At 40.6% G+C, this 18,949-nt stretch overlaps 3 protein-coding genes across 4 annotated transcripts; all 3 read left to right on the forward strand.

Annotated features, from left to right (window-relative positions):
* The first annotated feature begins 695 nt into the window (after positions 1 to 695).
* On the forward strand, positions 696 to 4,364 carry actc1a (actin alpha cardiac muscle 1a). Its single transcript, XM_005737287.1, has 8 exons — positions 696 to 779; positions 2,013 to 2,166; positions 2,281 to 2,409; positions 2,490 to 2,685; positions 2,778 to 2,939; positions 3,187 to 3,378; positions 3,773 to 3,954; positions 4,093 to 4,364. Exons 2-8 carry the CDS (start codon positions 2,038 to 2,040, stop codon positions 4,234 to 4,236), a joined length of 1,134 nt encoding a protein of 377 aa, XP_005737344.1. The 5' UTR covers positions 696 to 779; positions 2,013 to 2,037; the 3' UTR covers positions 4,237 to 4,364.
* Positions 4,365 to 10,763: 6,399 nt separating this feature from the next.
* LOC102198062 (rho GTPase-activating protein 11B) lies at positions 10,764 to 13,343 on the forward strand. 2 transcript variants are annotated; one of them, XM_005737288.1, is made up of 8 exons: positions 10,764 to 11,045; positions 11,124 to 11,220; positions 11,561 to 11,817; positions 12,028 to 12,179; positions 12,273 to 12,380; positions 12,486 to 12,653; positions 12,734 to 12,824; positions 13,069 to 13,343. In XM_005737288.1, the coding sequence occupies exons 1-8, from the start codon at positions 10,870 to 10,872 to the stop codon at positions 13,142 to 13,144; spliced, it is 1,125 nt and encodes a 374-aa protein (XP_005737345.1). In that variant the 5' UTR covers positions 10,764 to 10,869; the 3' UTR covers positions 13,145 to 13,343. The 2 variants fall into 2 exon arrangements, with proteins under 2 accessions (XP_005737345.1, XP_005737346.1); XM_005737289.2 differs by having other exon boundaries at positions 12,734 to 12,831; positions 13,069 to 13,125.
* Positions 13,344 to 13,833: 490 nt separating this feature from the next.
* Positions 13,834 to 18,899, forward strand: scg5 (secretogranin V). The gene is made up of 6 exons (XM_005737290.1): positions 13,834 to 13,913; positions 14,312 to 14,537; positions 15,871 to 16,020; positions 16,305 to 16,417; positions 17,582 to 17,635; positions 17,847 to 18,899. Exons 2-6 carry the CDS (start codon positions 14,321 to 14,323, stop codon positions 17,973 to 17,975), a joined length of 663 nt encoding a protein of 220 aa, XP_005737347.1. The 5' UTR covers positions 13,834 to 13,913; positions 14,312 to 14,320; the 3' UTR covers positions 17,976 to 18,899.
* The last annotated feature ends 50 nt before the right edge of the window (positions 18,900 to 18,949 follow it).

The following is an 18,949-nucleotide window of genomic DNA, read 5'->3' on the forward strand; positions in this document are numbered from 1 at the left end:
CCACTCTTTACAAACGATGTTGGCAAACTCTCCCAGGCAGGTCCACCTTAGACGACTCCTTAACCAGACTGCTCAGGCAAGATCTCGTATTACTGTCACACCATCTAATCATCCACATCCCCAGGACCCTGTTTGAGCTTAGTCATATTAACACATCCCTGGGGATCTGAATGGCAGCTCCACAAACTATGAATGGGAGAAATGTGTTGCTATGCATAAATCTCCATTACAAACTATTTACTGATGGTTTTGCAGCTGATTGTTTTTCCCTGATGGGAGTACGACAAGCTCAGCTTTTATATTTATAAAGAATCCACAAAAATAATTTGACAGCTAAAATACAACTAAATTCACTATTTTCATGTACAAATAATATTGGTTTTAATAATACTCCCATGCATATAACATTAAAATCCTTAATCATATAGAAGATCCACATTCACTGTCATTTATCACATTTAACCTTCATGTACCTTTTAAATACTTCATAATGTAATCATCTATCTTTAATAAATTTTCCACTTGCTGCTTTTCCCCCCCTTACTTCTATCTATGGCATTCAATGTCCAGGACAGCATCTCTATAGATTGGTGGTATTTCCTGACACAGGATCCACTTTAATGGACTATTTTGCTGAGCAACACTTAATTTGGGCTTGTGTGAACCCTTGAGCCCGCCCACCGTCCCCCAGCTCCAGGACGCAGAGGCATATTTAAGGAACCCCTTGCACCCTTGCCCCTTTGTCCCAGTGGAAACTCCAGTCTTGTGGTTACAACTTGGTGAGTCCTTTTGCTGGATCATTGCTGTGTTTCAGATGCTGCTTTTTGGAGCATAGGTGTCAGTGAGGATGACCAGATAGTGCTGCTGTATATTACAGCCAGTACATGGATATACTGTATTCATTACAGCTAGAAGTTGTTTCTTGCCTAAGCAGATGTTTTATTGTTTTGTTGAAGAGTGGTAAAAGGATAAGTTGTGTGTGCTGAATAGTTTAAGGGCTGCTGCGGTATATAAGGGCAAGTCAATTGCCATCAAGACTTAGGGTGGAGGATATATGTGATGCTTGACTCGGAGAAACAGGCAGACAACACTAGCTCAGGTTAGACTCAACATAAGGAAAATTATCAGTTCATTATTTTTTCTTAAAAAGGCTTCCCCACTGATGCTTTACTGTTTTTACTGTTTTTAGCACAAGTTACAGAGCATTCTGACAAAGGTCATTTCCCACATTTCTAGGTTATATTTAAATGTCGGGCTGTGTAGTATGGAAAGCAACAGATAAAGATTTTTTACAGATTTTTATGTAACTGTTATGTTACTTGAACTAAACTGATAATTAGACTAATTTACTGAACATAATAATTGGTAAAATATACCTTTATATTCAAGTTTTATGTTTCTCAAAATCAAGTTTTTGTAACTTGGTCATATTCACAGTTACAGACAGCAGTCTCTAAGGTTTACAGGGTTGTGGCCTACTATAGGACATATTAGACAGAATAGGACAGCGGTAAGACTCTTCAGAGAGGGGATGCTGGCACTTGGGATGCAGGCTCAGGCCTGAGAGCCTGGAAGACTCCAAGCACATGGTCTCCATCCAAACAGAGGAGACTACTATGTGGCGACAGCTGAGAGGAGAGCCAGGCCTCCACTGCCACTTGTCAAAAGTCACACTGCCTCAGCTGTTAACTGGCTCTGGCTTAACGATGAGATACTAAGAAGGGGTTGTGGGGGCAGAGGGGGGTTTACAAGAGTCCAGAGGCTGAAAATAGACCCATGAGTGTGTGGTGGTGGTCCTGTTTTGGCTTTTCAAGCAGCTATAAGGCTCAGAGAGATTAGACTACTCAAAAGTGTCTTCATACTGAACATAGCGCTACATTATTTCATAGAATTGCACAACTTTGTTTCTTCATGTGAACTTCTGCTTCTTTAAATGGAAATAAGATGCATTTAAACATTTCTGTAAATATACCATAATATTCTGATTAATTTCTATTTTTTGTGTTATATAGAAAGCCAGCCCGGTACAGACCAAACATGTGTGACGACGACGAGACCACTGCCTTGGTGTGCGACAACGGTTCTGGCCTGGTCAAGGCTGGGTTTGCCGGTGATGATGCTCCCCGTGCTGTCTTCCCATCCATTGTTGGACGTCCTCGTCACCAGGTTGGAATACGGGAAAGGCCCCAAGTTTCTGGGAGATTACATATTTGTTGCCCTGTCACAGGATGTCTGTTTTTAAGTCTTGAGCTTGAGTTTGTTTGTTTTATTCATTCTCAGGGTGTGATGGTAGGTATGGGTCAGAAGGACAGCTACGTGGGAGACGAAGCCCAGAGCAAGAGGGGTATCCTGACTCTGAAGTACCCAATCGAGCATGGCATCATCACCAACTGGGACGACATGGAGAAGGTGCGAAAGATATAAAGATGTGGGAAAACTGAAATGTTATTTTTGTCAACAAATAACATCATTCTTTCCTGGATTCACAGATCTGGCACCACACCTTCTACAACGAGCTCCGTGTGGCCCCAGAGGAGCATCCCACCCTGCTGACAGAGGCCCCCCTCAATCCCAAAGCCAACAGAGAAAAGATGACCCAGATCATGTTTGAGACCTTCAACGTCCCAGCCATGTATGTGGCCATTCAGGCTGTGCTGTCCCTCTATGCCTCCGGCCGTACCACTGGTGAGCCCTTTTCTGTGCAATGTCGCATGTAAGTTAAACCATATCAATCTGTGCATATTTTCTTCTAACAAACTACTGCCTTCACTGGACAGGTATTGTGCTGGACTCCGGTGATGGTGTGACCCACAATGTGCCCATCTATGAAGGTTATGCTCTGCCCCACGCCATCATGCGTCTGGATCTGGCTGGTCGAGACTTGACTGACTACCTGATGAAGATCCTGACTGAGCGTGGTTACTCCTTTGTCACCACTGGTAAGAAAATTACCAACTTTAGCCAAAAACAATCCCACAGAATTTTAATGAAAAATGTAAACTGTAAACAGTGATCTATTTCAACATTTTTAGCCTTTTAATCACATGAGCTTACCTACAGTTTCCAAATTCCTGAACAGGCAATATGCATATACTGTGACCGTGCTTTGTCAAACGGAATTCTGAACGTTCTAGATATAAACAGACTTTTCTTGGTTGACTGAACTGTGATATTTCCTCCATTTAGCTGAGCGTGAGATTGTGCGTGACATCAAGGAGAAACTGTGTTACGTGGCTCTGGACTTTGAGAATGAGATGGCCACAGCCGCATCGTCCTCCTCCCTGGAGAAGAGCTATGAACTCCCTGACGGTCAGGTCATCACCATCGGAAACGAGCGTTTCCGTTGCCCGGAGACCTTGTTCCAGCCTTCTTTTATTGGTCAGTCGATCCACCGCACATTCACAGAAAGGCACAAAATATATTTTGGTTTCATACCAATACCAGCAATAGTAGTATCTACTTAGGTGTATTGTTCTCATGGGACCTAATGTCCCATAAGAACAATAAAGCCATATATAGGCTGTGTATAAATATAATTCATAATACACTATACTGGAGTTCTGAGTTCAGTATAGCCTCCCCTAAAAGCCCTTTATATCTATAATGCTATTAATTCATAGACACTTACGAATCTTACTAAATGTGTAAATGATAACTAGTAGCATTTTATCTCCTGAGTTTCTTCTTGTTTTATTGTCTACATCTTAAATGTATTGCAACGACCACCACTGTTAGCTGCATGAATACTTACCTCTTTACAACTTTTCCCCAGGTATGGAGTCTGCTGGCATTCATGAGACGGCCTACAACAGCATCATGAAGTGTGACATTGATATCCGTAAGGACCTGTATGCCAACAACGTGCTCTCTGGTGGTACCACCATGTACCCTGGTATTGCTGATCGTATGCAGAAAGAAATCACTGCCCTGGCTCCCAGCACAATGAAGATCAAAGTGAGTCCAAGGAGTGCAAAGTTATTAAAATGTATTTTGTCAAAGAAGAAATAAGCAAGCCTTTTGTTCAAATTTTGGCATGGTGTAAAATGTTCTAATATGTACTTCATTCCTGATTTTCCTATCCACTCCTTCCAGATCATTGCTCCCCCTGAGAGGAAATACTCCGTCTGGATCGGTGGCTCCATCCTGGCCTCTCTGTCCACCTTCCAGCAGATGTGGATCAGCAAGCAGGAGTACGATGAAGCTGGCCCCTCCATCGTCCACAGGAAGTGCTTCTAAATCTTCAGACATCACCAAAAATCTCAAAACCAACCACACCAGCTTTGCTTCTATTTCTGTATTTCTACTGTTCCTTTTGCTGTATATACATGTACTGTTGTAATAAATATAGTTCCTTTTATCAGTAATCCAGAGAGTTGGAGTCATGCTTTTTCCCCAAAGAACATCAAATATAATTCTGAAAAACAAATACAATACTTCAGATGAATAAATAGTGTGTTTGAAAAAGATGGCAACACAAATATACAGTATACTCTAAAAAAAAGTGCACTTTTAGCAAAAGAGTGGTTACATAAACCATTTTAATGAAGACTAAATAAACTTTTAATTATTTTAACAAACTGCCCTCTTCAAGGCATTTTCAGTTTTCTATAGCTCAAAAGTTAAACTGCTTAAATAAACAATGATGGTCAACTACTATAGTTAAAGGGTTGAAAACTTCAGCAACACTATTCTGTGACTGCTTTCTTTCCTTATAGACCCTGCAGTTAATAAAATGATAAACTGATGCATTTATTATTATCAATTAGTATCTAAATAACGCCAGTCTTACACACATTATCGCAAGCTGGTTTTGATCAGTCTGTGGTTTACACAGAGTTTTATACATTTTGGTATGCAAGATAGAATAGTTGAAACACTGCTTTACCTTTATTGCTATCAGAAAAAACAAAAATAAATTAAAGCTGCAAGCAGCGTTATGAGGGCCCTCGAACCCCGGCCACCTACAACCAGCACGTCTGATCTGATGTCACATTGATGGAATTCATGCATTTAACCACCAACTAACAATTCATCTCATTCAATCACGATTATAGTCGTCCCACTAGGTGGCGCTCTAACCATTACTGACAATTGGCATAACAAACATTTCCAAGCTCGAGTCTCATCATGCCTGCGACCGGAGAGATTGGACATTGTGTTTTTGAGTGACAGCAGATTACTGCTTTTTGGCGAGTGATTGAAACTCCACGTGCCGCCATGACCACCCCGTTTCCCTGAACGTAAAAAGCTTCGCAATTTAACATCACAAAGGTCTTTAGATTCCACACAGAAGATATCGCGTCAATCTGATGAAATCCCTTGGAGGAGTTCCGAACATTCCGGAACCTTGGCGCATTCTGAACATTCTGATTCTGGAATTCCGAACATTCCGATTCCGATTCCGGAATTCCGAACATTCCGGAATTCCGAACATTCCGGAACCATGGCGCATTCCGGATTTCCGAACATTCCGATTCCGGAATTCTGAACATTCCGGAACTATGGCGCATTCCGTAATTCCGGAACCTTAGCACATTCCGGAATTCCGAACATTCCGGAAATATAGCGCATTCCGAACATTCTGATTCTGGAATTCCGAACATTCTGATTCCGGAATTCCGAACATTCCGATTCCGGAATTCCGAACATTCCGAAACTAAGGCATATTCCGGAATTCCGACCATTCCGGAACCTTGGTGCATTCCGGAAATCCGAACATTCTGGAATCCTTGGCGCATTCCGGAATTCCAAACATTCCGGAACCTTAGCGCATTCCGAACATTCCGAACATTCCGATTCCGGAATTCCTAACATTCCGGAACTATGGCGCATTCCGAACATTCTGATTCCAGAATTCTGAACATTCCGATTCCGGAATTCCGAACATTCCGGAACTATGGCGCATTCCGAACATTACGGAACCTTGGCGAATTCCGGAATTCCAAACATTCCGGAACCTTGGCGCATTCCGAACATTCTGAACATTCTGATTCCGGAATTCCTAACATTCCAGAACTATTGCGCATTCCGAACATTCCGATTCCGGAATTCCGAAAAATTCCAGAACTATGGCGCAGTCCAAACATTCCGAACATTCCGATTACGGAATTTCGAACATTCTGATTACGGAATTCCGAACATTCCGGAACTATGGCGTATTCCGGAATTCTGAACATTCCCGAACCTTGGTGCATTCTGAACATTCCGGAACCTTGGCGCATTCCGAACATTCCGATTCCGGAATTCCTAACATTCCGGAACTATGGCACATTCCGAACATTCCGAACATTCAGATTCCGAACATTCCGGAACTGTGGCGCATTCTGGAATTCCGGAACGTTGTCGCATTCCGAACATTCCGAACATTCCGATTCTGGAATTCCGAACATTCCGGAACTATGCCGCATTCCGAACATTCCGATTCCGGAATTCCTAACAATCCGGAAGATGGGAAGAGTGAATCTACAATAGGCAAGCAGCTTGGTGTGAAAAAATCAACTGTGGGAGCAATCATCAGAAAATGGAAGACATACAAGACCACTGATAATCTCCCTCGATCTGGGGCTCCACGCAAGATCTCATCCCGTGGGGTCAAAATGATCATGAGAACGGTGAGCATCCCAGAACCACACGGGGGGACCTGGTGAATGACCTGCAAAGAGCTGGGACCAAAGTAACAAAGGTCACCATCAGTAACAAACTACAACGGCAGGGAATCAAATCCCGCAGTGCCAGACGTGTTCCGCTGCTGAAGCCAGTGCATGTCCAGGCCCGTCTGAAGTTTGCCAGAGAGCACATGGATGATACAGCAGAGGATTGGGAGAATGTCATGTGGTCAGATGAAACCAAAGTAGAACTTTTTGGTATAAACTCAACTCGTCGTGTTTGGAGGAAGACGAATACTGAGTTGCATCCCAAGAACACCATACCTACTGTGAAGCATGGGGGTGGAAACATCATGCTATGGAGCTGTTTTTCTGCCAAGGGGACAGGACGACTGATCCGTGTTAAGGACAGAATGAATGGGGCCATGTATCATGAGATTTTGAGCCAAAACCTCCTTCCATCAGTGAGAACTTTGAAGATGAAACGAGGCTGGGTCTTCCAACATGACAATGATCCAAAACACACCACCCGGGCAACAAAGGAGTGGCTCCGTAAGAAGCATTTGAAAGTCCTGGAGTGACCTAGCCAGTCTCCAGACCTCAACCCCATAGAAAATCTGTGGCGGGAGTTGAAAGTCCGTGTTGCTCGGCGACAGCCCCAAAACATCACTGCTCTCGAGAAGATCTGCATGGAGGAATGGGCCAAAATACCAGCTACTGTGTGTGCAAACCTGGTAAAGACCTATAGTAAACGTTTGACCTCTGTTATTGCCAACAAAGGTTATGTTACAAAGTATTGAGTTGTATTTTTGTTATTGACCAAATACTTATTTTCCACCCTGATTTACAAATAAATTCTTTACAAATCCTACCATGTGGATTCATGGATTTTTTTTCACATTCTGTCTCTCACAGTTGAAGTGTACCTCTGGTGCAAATTACTGACCTCTGTCATCATTTTAAGTGGGGGAACTTGCACAATCGGTGGCTGACTAAATACTTATTTAGTTGGTTTTTGTTTTTTTGCCCTTTATCCCCATCCCTCTTCTCCACTGTTTTTCTCCCCCCTCTTCCTTTCTCCATTTTATTTTCCTCATTCAAGTCTGTTCCGTATCTAGCAAGTGAAAATAAAAAATAAATAAAATAAACAATAAAAGGTGAATAAAAAATAGACCATTATGGCAAGGCTGGGATGGTCAATTTGGTAAAGTAAATCCGTTGGGCATCTTTCTTCGCCTTTAGACAATAATTCTGATGGCAAAAGAACCAAACGGGACAGGCAGAAAAAAAAATAAAAATAAAAATAAAAATAAAAAAGAAGATGAGTGGCTGACTGAATGGGTGAAAGCACTGGAACCTGAACTCATGACAAAGTTCATGGCTAAACAGCGGACTGACAGCACACACTCACTACAGATAAATGGAAGCCACCTTAGTTGGGATTGTGTATTTGAACTAGGAGGGGTACCAAAACAGAAATCGGTTGAATGCAGTCTGCTATGTACTGACATCTAGTGTTGAGATTTTGCACACTGTTACTTTAATCTTGATTAATATTCACAATAAAAATATTAATCAAACATTTTGAAGACTGTATGTGTTTCACAGTGTCTAACTGTTCTGGTACATTTAAACCTAACAATTACTACATGATGGAAACACGTCATGTTATCTCTTTTAATAAAGTTTGTGTATGTATACACAGGTCATGCTGATATTGAACAAAAAACAGAAAGATCAGATGTTAATCAGATTTATTTGCTCTCTTTCCTTCTTAAACATGTTTTTAATGTTAGTTATGATTCAGAATTGGTGACTGAAGACTCCACATGCCGCCATGACCACCCTGTTTCCCTGAATGTAAAAAGCTTTGCAATTTAACATCACAAAGGTCTTTAGATGCCACGCACTGCAGATCGGTCCAATCTGATGAAATCCCTTGGAGGAGTTCATCAAAGTACAGTGCCTGAAAAGAGGGGAAAATGTCGCTAAAATTACACATTAATTTTAAAATGGCTGACTTCCTGTTGGATTTGGCATATTGCTCCAAGAGACTTTTTTGTACATCTTAATATCTTCCATAAGCTTAACAGGTTTCAGACTCATAGATAAAACACAGAGCAGGGGCTGATGCTTTGAAATTTCAAGACTTTTTAAACTTTCCAAGCCCCTCAAAAGCCACTTCATCTTTCATGGTGAACCGCGTTGCCACCAGGGTGCGCCGTTTAGTCTAAAGTCACAATTTTCGCACTGAAGCATCATGAGGGACTGATGGTGATATTCACCGCTTTTGAGGTGGCCACGATGAACCTGTGGAAATCAGTACAACAAAGTGAAAGACATGACACTTCCTGTTGCCACTAGGTGGCGTTCTGCGTATTCCTGACAATGGGCACATCAATCTGTTCAGGTCGGCCCTGACATCACGCCTGTAAAGTCTGGTACTGATCAGACTGGATTTCATTGAGTTATACTAATTTGTTTCTTCATGGCGAGACATCAAAGTTCGCCATGCTTTCGGGGTCACACCCTTCTGCGAAAACTCACAGTTTTCACTGTAACCCAAGACCAACTCCTTAAGGCTTTCCTGGAGAAATTTGAGGCTGCAGATGTCACCCATCACTATACTGTACCCCAAAGTGTAAAACATGACATTTCCTGTTCCCACTAGGTGGCGCTGTCCTTGATGTCAAATATGGCAGTTGAAATATGTTCAGGGCTGGAGCCTTATAATATGTGTGCTCTTTGGCCCAGATTGGACAATGTATGACAGAATGAGAGGCAATACGATTTTCATGGCGAGTCATCGAAATTCGCCGTGGCTCTGCAATTTAACATGGCCCAGGTGTGTAGTTGACACTGACCAAAGATGAAGCTTATACGACCAAATCCCAAGGAGGAATTTGAAAAAGTTTGAGGCATGGAAATGGCAAAATTAGAGTCAAAATGTCACCTTCACTTCTAAATTGCGGACTTCCTGTTGGGTTTGCCTCAATGGGCCCACAGACTTTTTTGTTTGTCTTGGCATGGTACACATGTGTGCCAGATTTCATACATGTAGCTCAAACGATGTGGTCATAGGGCTGTATTTTACAAGGCATAGGTGGCGAATACAGAGCCATTTTCACATGCCCATATGTAAAACCATTAAAATACAAAATTTTTCACCAGACCTGGCATGTGTGCAAAATTTCATGAGTTTTTGAGCATGTTTAGGCCCTCAAAAAGGCCCTTGTTTTGCCTGAATAAGAATAAGAATAAGAATAAGAATAAGAATAAGAATAAGAATAATAATAATAATAATAATAATAATAATAATAATAATAAGAAGAAGAAGAAGAAGAAGAAGAAGAAGAAGAAGAAACGGAGCAGATACAATAGGGCCTTCGCACTCTCAGTGCTCGGGCCCTAAAAAGCTTCAGTCTAATTGCAGCATACTTCAGAAAGATGATAGTGGGAGTTTGAACCCTTTAACGACAAACATTAATGCTTTCGAATCACTTTTTTTGTTAGTTGCACTCCCACAACCCACCAACTAAATAACATCTTGGCTACAACGCCATCAGTATGCTGCTTCTGTTAAGCTACTGGCCTTTTAAGAGCCAAACCCACATTATGTAGTATAAGGTGGTATAATTTCCAGCAAAAGAAATTTCTGGGAATGAGGAATTTGTAGGCTACATCTGTGAATAATCATAAATGTCTTGCACAGCCACTGATGTCAGCGGTTCCAACATTTAGGCAGTAATTTTGTGGTGATGACTTTATCGGCCCCAGTGCTGGTACGTTTTCAGTAAAAATGCATTTAATCAGTTCTAGATTTGGGAGCTGGCACTCAAGTATGTTCAAACAAGTGCATTCACACTAGCATTTATTAGTATCACTGCGATCAATACTGAAAGATCTCAAACAGTATTTGGCTACAACTTTACAGTCTTCTGCACTTCTACAAATGTTTGTCGTACATGTGGGGAAATACTGCTGAAACACTGCTGATATAAAGATGTTGTGAAACTGAAACACCCACTTCCGGAAAAAAAGAATTACTGTAAAAGTGTTTCAATAGCAATCTAAAGTGACCCACGTTTTACACCACTCCTGAATGCATCACTTTCCCTTCAGCGCTCACTTCCTGTGTGGCAGGTGATACGGATTAGAATAATAAAGCCCACCTCCTTTACTCATTACTGAGTTTGCAGAGATTGTGGTACCACGGTGAAAGGCCGTTAATGTGCTTGGGTTTTTCTTTGCTTCCGGTCAAATCATGAAGCTTACAGACAGCAATGTCATTCGGTTCCACCTTCAAGTCCTTTATGGGATCTCTATCAAGAGTCTTGAGAAGAAAAGGGAGAGACTGATGATCAGCGGTTCAAAGATCTTTGGTGTTCCTCTGGAAAATTTGCCCAGGTGTTACATTCCTGAATTTGGGCTTGTACCTTGGTGAGTGGGAAAGGGAAATCATTAAATGTAACTTGGGAGGAACACTTCTAAAACTTTGCTTAATAATTTGTGTCCCAGCTTTTTGGTGGACGCTTGTTCTTTCCTTCTGGAGCGTGGTGGGACTGTGGGCCTTTTCAGAAAACCAGGCTGTCTTGCTCGTATTAAGACTCTCAGGGTAAGAGTCTCAATGTTTGTTTGTTTTTTTAAGTCTTAGTTCCACAATATTTTCTGGAGCAATAGTGCCATCTAGTGGTTTAAGTCACTTTACTGACCTGTCACCTACACTTCTACATTTGCAGTAGTTGCCACATGTTTGTAGGGTACAAATGCAGTCAAATAAAATAGTTTTACGAATCCTTCAAAAAGGATGTTTGTTGAAACTGAATGGGTGTTTCTAATGTTAATTATATCTATTAAACAGTTTACTCTGGTTATAGCTAGACAAACTACTACAACAACACTACATGCAGATATGCTCTTTTTTTTTTTTTTTGCTCTTGTTGTGTCTGGTTTAGGCCAAACTGAATCGAGGAGAGAGTTGTCTGTCCACTGCCCTCCCCTATGATGTGGCCACTCTGATCAAACAGTTTTGCAGGGAGCTGCCAGAGCCGCTGTTTCCCTCGGAGCTTCATGCAGCTATGCTCAAAGCTCAGTCTCTGCCCAACCTACAGGACAGGATGGCAGCCCTCCAGCTGCTGTCCTGTCTTCTTCCTGCAAGAAACGCCTCCTGTTTGCATTACATGTTCGACTACTTGGCAAAAGTTTCCCAGCGGTATGAAAGGATTTTTTTTTTTTAAATTAAACGTTAGCAGAAATTAGTCGCATACACAAAGTGCCGATTTAAAGTCCTTTTTGTCTAGGAAACAAGTGTTTCTGTCAAAGCTGGTTCTGCCCCAGGTTGTGTGCTTCAGATGGAAACAACATGATAGTTCAGGAGACCTGATATTGTTTGTTTTTTTTCCACTGTATGTACTGCTGTCAGATGCAGCGAGAACTTGATGACCAGCTCCAACCTGGCTATAGTCTTCGCTCCATGTCTATTACCCCCACCAAACACGACAGAGATGTCTGAAGGACGGCTTGAGCTCAGAGTTCTTGTTCTGCGCACCTTCATTGAAAATCCTCATTTATTTGGTAAAAGACCAGTTATTTGGTGTTGATAAACAAATTTCAAGTGGCTTTATATGCAATGCTTTATATGCAATGCTTTAATCTGTATGACAATAGGTGTGATTCCCAAAACTGTAATCGATAGTATGGAATATCTGATGAACTTCCATTTTGTGAAAGATGTTGGCTCCAAAAGTAGAAGTAAAAAGCGGCACAGTTTCAAAGGTAAAAAGACCACAGAAGTTACTGAGCAAATCACTCCGTTCAAATTATGTTTAACCAGTTTTTACTATTTGAATTCTCGAGCTTAAATTTCTCAAACGCATGCAGGAATGCGCTCTGTAAAGACGGTGCCCTTGATTCAGGGAGGGTCAAAGCTCAGGCCACCAGAGCAGAGCCACGGGTCCACATCAGGAGACAGACCAACGCTGAGGAGAAGCCTTGGTCTGGATTGTTTCCCCAACATCCTTTTGTTCAGGACCTACATGCCTTCAGCAGGTAATTATATGGCGAAAGAATCAGACTGGAATGTGTGAGAATATTTTATTTGTGCAGTCTAATCTAAAAACCGTTTCTAGATCAAAGCTTCAGGCCTGCAGCAGCTTTGTTGGATGATGTCATTGCAGCTGAAAAAAAGTTAAACAAGATGCCACAAGATGGTCTAAAAAGGTAAACGGTAAAGGTTTATAAATTTAACTTCAGTGTTCACTCTAACATCAGTGACAAATTAGAGAGCTAAGGCTTAGAGTTGATGCTACTTGGTTTCAGCATTTGGTTTCAAGGAGCCGCTTCAAGTAAAGCAAATGTTAACTGTAGAATAAACCATGGTGCTTATCAGCTTTGGCCAAATGCGCACTGTCTGCTGTGTATTTGTTCAATGTGCCTCTGTGCTTTACATATGGATCATCATCAGGTTCACCAGAGGTGTCGATGGCTCTCCTGCAGGAAAACTAAAGCTCATGCTTTGGAGAAGACGCTCGTCACTATAATTCATGCTTGTTTCCCTAAAGTCAAGACCTCTGATCAACCAGGAGGTTGACAAGAGTGGTTTTGGGGGGGGAAGCTATGTTTTATGATTTGTTTTAGTTGTTTTTTTTAACTGTATTTATGTAACAAGAGACTGAACAATGTATGTACGGCTTTCCCATACATTTTTCATTAAATAAAGATATATTTTTAGTCTCCTTTCCTAAAGTCAATTTTATTAAATTTTCTGTGTATTATAGCCGAACCCAGTTTTGAGGAGTCCCATTTCCTTTCTTTATTGTTAAAAAAGAAATTATTGTGAAATATAAGAACATGGAAAACGGAGTAGCCACTACTAAATGGGGGAAAATGCATTTGGGCTCGGATTTGTAGCGTCAGTGTAGCGCTCCCGAAGAGTAAATGGCACTTTGTCATAGCCAATGGGAAAAGTGGATTTGCTGTTTCCTGGCAACTGCATCTGAACCGTGAAACGAGACGGATGCAAGGTTGTAAAATGTCCACGTATGAAGACATCAGAAATCAACTCTTCAAAACAAAACGAGACGGAAAATAAAAAATTTTCACCAAACGCTGCCCATAAACGAATAATGCGCAGAACGCTGGTGAATCGACTTGGGACAGAGTGAATTTAGACGAAAATCTGTGTTTGGCTTTTTGTTCCTCCGCGTTTGTAAAGCTTTATTGTGAAGATCCGGAAATGTGCGTTTTCTTTGTGGACGACTTGACGGAGGTCTCCCTCAGCAGGCAGGGTTCTCCTTAAACGCAAACAAGGTAAGGGGAAAATGCAGAAATCTGATTTTTGATCCTTCGCGATTCCTTTGTAACAACAATAAATAAAAATCTATGTAATTACATGTTTATATTGAGTTTCATTATAAGTGAAGCCGTTTTTGGTTGATGGGGAGCTATTTATAGGCTTTTCACAACGGCCTTAATGGCTCTGTTTACAGAGTAAGTGGCGCATCAAAGATTTATTTATTTTACGGACTACATGATGCCTTGTTTTTGTTTGTTTTGCCCACAATGACATTCAATTCAGGCGATTTTGTCGTATTATGGATCTTTATCCACAAATAATTGCGTATATGTTTATAACAGGAAATTCATCCGTGTTTGCACACGAATAAACATCTGTGAGCTACTGAGTGTGTGTGTGTTTCTCCCTGTAGATAACGAAAATGGGCTCGGCGGTGCGGTTATCGTTACTCAGCCTCCTGCTGTGCCTACAGCTCGGCAGAGCTCCAGCCCGCAGTCCCCGTACGGCTGACCAGGTGTCTGAGGCCGACATCCAGCGCCTCCTGCACGGTGTCATGGAGCAGCTCGGCATTGCTCGGCCCAGGGTGGAGTATCCTGCCCACCAGGCTACCAACATTGTTGGGCCTCAGAGCATACAGGGTATGTTATAGAGATTTATGAAGGATCTTCTAGTTTAAGAATATTGGAGGCAATATTCCCCACCACTTCATCTGTCTTAACTCTGTATTTTTTATTTTTTTCTTCAAATTTTCATCTTGTGGATAAAATCTAATAAAATCTAAACTTGAGAAAAACTTGAAATTTTCAGATAACCTGAAATATTGACTTATGGATGGGTAAAATGGGTAACAGATTTTCATATCCCCTTGAGACCAGAAAAATACTGAATGCTTAAACCCAACGGATATAAACATTAGGGCCATCATAGCTGGAAAAGTGGCAGGAGGGATCCTTGCAAAGCCTAAAATTAAAAGTTTGTTTTTATTTGCAGTTTTTCACCCTTTACAAATGAAGCCAAGTGGTTTAGTCCACACCATACTCTACAGCTAATTTATTCTATCAAAGTGGTAGCTAATGGACAAGAAGGAAGAAGTGGAGAGGGAGAGGACACGCACTCAGTGAGCTGTTAACAAAAAGAGAGACGAGTCTATGAATGGTTTAGCTATCAGTAGTTGTTTAAGGCAGTAAAGTGGTGTCAGATGTGACTCTGTGTCTATGAAATAACCCACCACAACTTAGCACAATTAAAAAACAATCTGCAAAACCATCAGTCTTTTCTTTCTGATGACATTAAAAGAACACTAACAAAAAATGGCCATAATATCATATAAGGTTAATTGTAAACTTGCTTTATGTTTAGAATTGCTCACAGTTATCAGTATAATCACATTTACAGTTATTATGGTTTGCCTTGACCTCTGACCTCTGATATAGTTGAGTACTAAAAAGACTAAGAACAATATTAGGCTGCAAGCAAGTTAAGAGGCTAATCTTGATCCTGTATGCTTCATTCTGTGTAGCAGACACTGAGCAAGATGATGCGATAAAGACTACCGTATGTTGAGAAATAAATGTTTAAAATGTGTGGAGATTTCAAACTGTGCAGACTTACAGGCACATCATAGATTTTTATTAACAATCTTATTCAGTTCAATTCAATTTTATTTATATGGTGCCAAATCACAACAACTGTTCCCTCAAGGCACTTTATTGTGTAAGGTATAGACCCTAGAATAATACAAGAGTTGATAATACAACATTATATGAACAGTTCCTTGCCTGCTATCGTGATGACAGCTCAGTTATTCATTCAAAAGCAATCAAAAATGTACGAAAGATTTGGATCATGAAAGGAAGGGGGACCACAGTTCTGTGCTTGCCCCCCTGGTAAACAAAGCTAGTTGGACTTGGAAGACATGTAACGCTGCATTTATGATTTTGTTGAGACTGTAGTGTCTGATTTCCCCACCAGGTGGTGCCCATGAGGGACTGCAGCATCTAGGCCCCTATGGAAACATCCCCAACATTGTGGCAGAGCTCACAGGGGACAATGTTCCCAAAGATTTCAGTGATGACCACAGCTACCCAGACCCACCAAACCCCTGTCCCCTGGGAAAGACGGGTAGGAATTCTTCCCCTGTGCAGAGTATTTTTAAAAAAACACTCATTTCTGCAGAATCAACACAGGCCTTTTAAGGGGCTAATGGAAAATCTTGCTATTAATGCTGTTTTTAAGAATATGCATAGTTTTTCCATCTTCTTTTTGGCCTTTAAGGAAGTAATGACATAAATAAGTGCATTAATCGCTTTCTGATTCACTGCTAGCCTTTTCCAGAACACACATCGCTTGCCTAATGAACAGAAAAAAGTGACTCCCTCTCTGCTACCTATTTATTGCATACACAGCAGCAGATGGATGTTTGGAAAATGCTCCTGACACAGCTGAGTTCAGCAGAGAGTTTCAAAAACACCAGCACCTGTTTGACCCAGAACATGATTACCCTGCCCTGGCAAAGTGGGTGAGTACAAAACAGGACCTCAGGAATCGATTAATTTAATTATAGACTAATTACTTGGTTTATTTTGATTTATTGATTTTAATTTATTCTACTGCCCAGAGTCTCAGATTATTTGATAGCTAGAAGAAGTCCAGAACACAGAAAGATTTACCTCATAATGAAATGAAAGAGAGTAAAGCAACAAAGTAGTAATACTGCATAAATAATTTTCAGCAGGAGATCAAATAAATGTGCATTTGGAACACCAGAGTCATCATGATCAGGAGCAAATCACAACAACAGTTGCCTCAAGGTGCTTTATATTGTAAGGTCAAGACGGTACAACAATACAGAGAAACCCCTCGAGGTTTTCAAGCAATCATTAATTGATCGCAATCCACATCTCCACAGGCCAGGTTGGATGCATTAAAATCAAACTACCATAAAAATGAGAAGCTATTAATTTCTTTGTAAGGTGCAAACTTGCAAAATCAAATATTTTCCCAGTTTTAGTTTTGGTAGATACTGCAGACAGTTACGTTAAAATAACAAAGATTGGAAATAATGGAAAGCCCTCTTGATTGAATCATCACTTGGCATTTCTTTGTGCGCAGCTGGAATTCTCAGTCAGCTTTTCCCATATTGCTTCACATATTTGGGTGTTATTCACTATTAACCACATGGGCCACTTTAAGGTAAAGTACAGACTACAGATTGCCAACTGCATCATCTTACCTGCCAAACATGGCTCCTAATTCATTTGAGGTATTTGGACCATATTTGCTTTTTTACCATTTGAGGCTCATGTCAATTTTCCAAGGTCAGAAAAAGGCCATCAGTGTCAGCTGTTTGCCAAAAGAGGCTTATATAAGCCATTTTTTGCCATCGGAGATGGCAACATTGCAACAGTACTCATACTTGTGGATTCTGGGGTTCTGCTGCATTTCTAACCGCAGAAACAAAAAGTCAAGACTTCTGTTATTTGAAAGATCAGATAAAAGTTTCTTGTAATTAGCATGGATCCATTTCCCAGTTTGTCCTCTGATATGTCTGGTCTGAGGAAGTTACCCACTGAGAACACTGGTTTTTATTCCCTAAAAGGAGCATTCAAACAATTTGTTGAGCGTAACAAATGAATACATGATTTTAGATCTGAAATCTGCTTTTTTATTCTTTTGTTTTCAGAACAAGGAACTTTTGTACCAAAAACTGAAGGGTGGACCAAAGAGAAGAAAACGGGTATACTATTTCTTGGTTGTCTTTTTGCTTTTCCTGTGTGGGATTGTGTCTGAGAAATCACAAAACTGAGCACTCTGCACTGAGTTTAACCCCTGGTGGGAGTTAAGCCAAGAGTCACACTTTGAATTTCTGTTGAATTTAATCAGATGCATGCAACTTATAGACATGTTTATAAGTTTGTGTACAAACAGTTTTATGCTTGTGTCCACAGAGTGTCAACCCATATTTATTGGGCCAGAGGTTGGACAATGTCGTTGCCAAAAAATCAGTTCCTCACTTCTCAGAGGAAGAGGAGGAAGACGGACCTTCTGTCCCCGCTGCCAGCAAATCCACAACCTAAACTCCTGCAATACCCACTGCAATATTACAATATACTGTCAGATAAAAGGTTTTAATAATTTAAGCATTTTGGTTAACAGTCAGTGGGTCTTTGTGTGTGTTTTGTAAATGCTTTGTTTGATTGTATTGCAAAAACATGGGATCTGTCAAGTTGTCTTTTGGTTTTAAAAAAAATGTTATTTCTTGATCTCAGAGCTTTACAAACAGCAATTACAATGGACCTTGTTCTTTTCTTTTTTTTTTTTTTAAAGATTGAAAAGCTATTTTTGGTCGGTAGTTTGAAATCTTGCCTTGGCAATAAAATAGGTTTTCCCTGAAACAACTCTGTCTCTTAGCAGAAATGCTCACAAGTGAGATATAGGAATGAAAAAAGATCAGCCTGCCATGATATCTGTCATACTGTATTTATTAAAACACTGAAGATCTGGGCTCTTTATAGGGGGAAAAGGAGATCTCAGTTCATTTATACCAACTGTTTGCTTCTTTTCTTATTTTTAAGAGACGTAACACACTACCACATTGCCAGAGAATTAACCCTAAATCAACCCCAAAATAATAGAATATATGCTGGTAAATACTGATCTGACAGTGTACAGTATATCTATCCCTCTATCATAACAATACTTTGTATAAATATATTGATCTGAACGAATGTTATATCAAAGTTTTTCTTGGATGTACAGAGATTGGTTTATTAATACAAATTCATTTTGTATGTGACGAATTACTTTGGTGTCTTGTGTAAGAAGTGTATTTCTATTTCCAATCAAATACTTGCCAGTAATTCTGGTAAAAGTCTTACTTTGCCATTCAAAGGATGATGGTGCAATACTTCACTATAGCATGTTCAGTATTTATTCACTGGGTTGCTTCATCTTGTCTAAATGGTTGTGTTCTGTTAAATCAAATAAACGGTTTATCTGCATCAACAAAGTTTGGAAGAGGATTTTGATTTGCATTCACAGACAGGCAGGA

This window comes from Pundamilia nyererei, unplaced genomic scaffold (genome assembly GCF_000239375.1).
Source record: "Pundamilia nyererei isolate P.nyererei 1_Seehausen unplaced genomic scaffold, PunNye1.0 scaffold00074, whole genome shotgun sequence".
NCBI lineage: Eukaryota > Metazoa > Chordata > Actinopteri > Cichliformes > Cichlidae > Pundamilia > Pundamilia nyererei.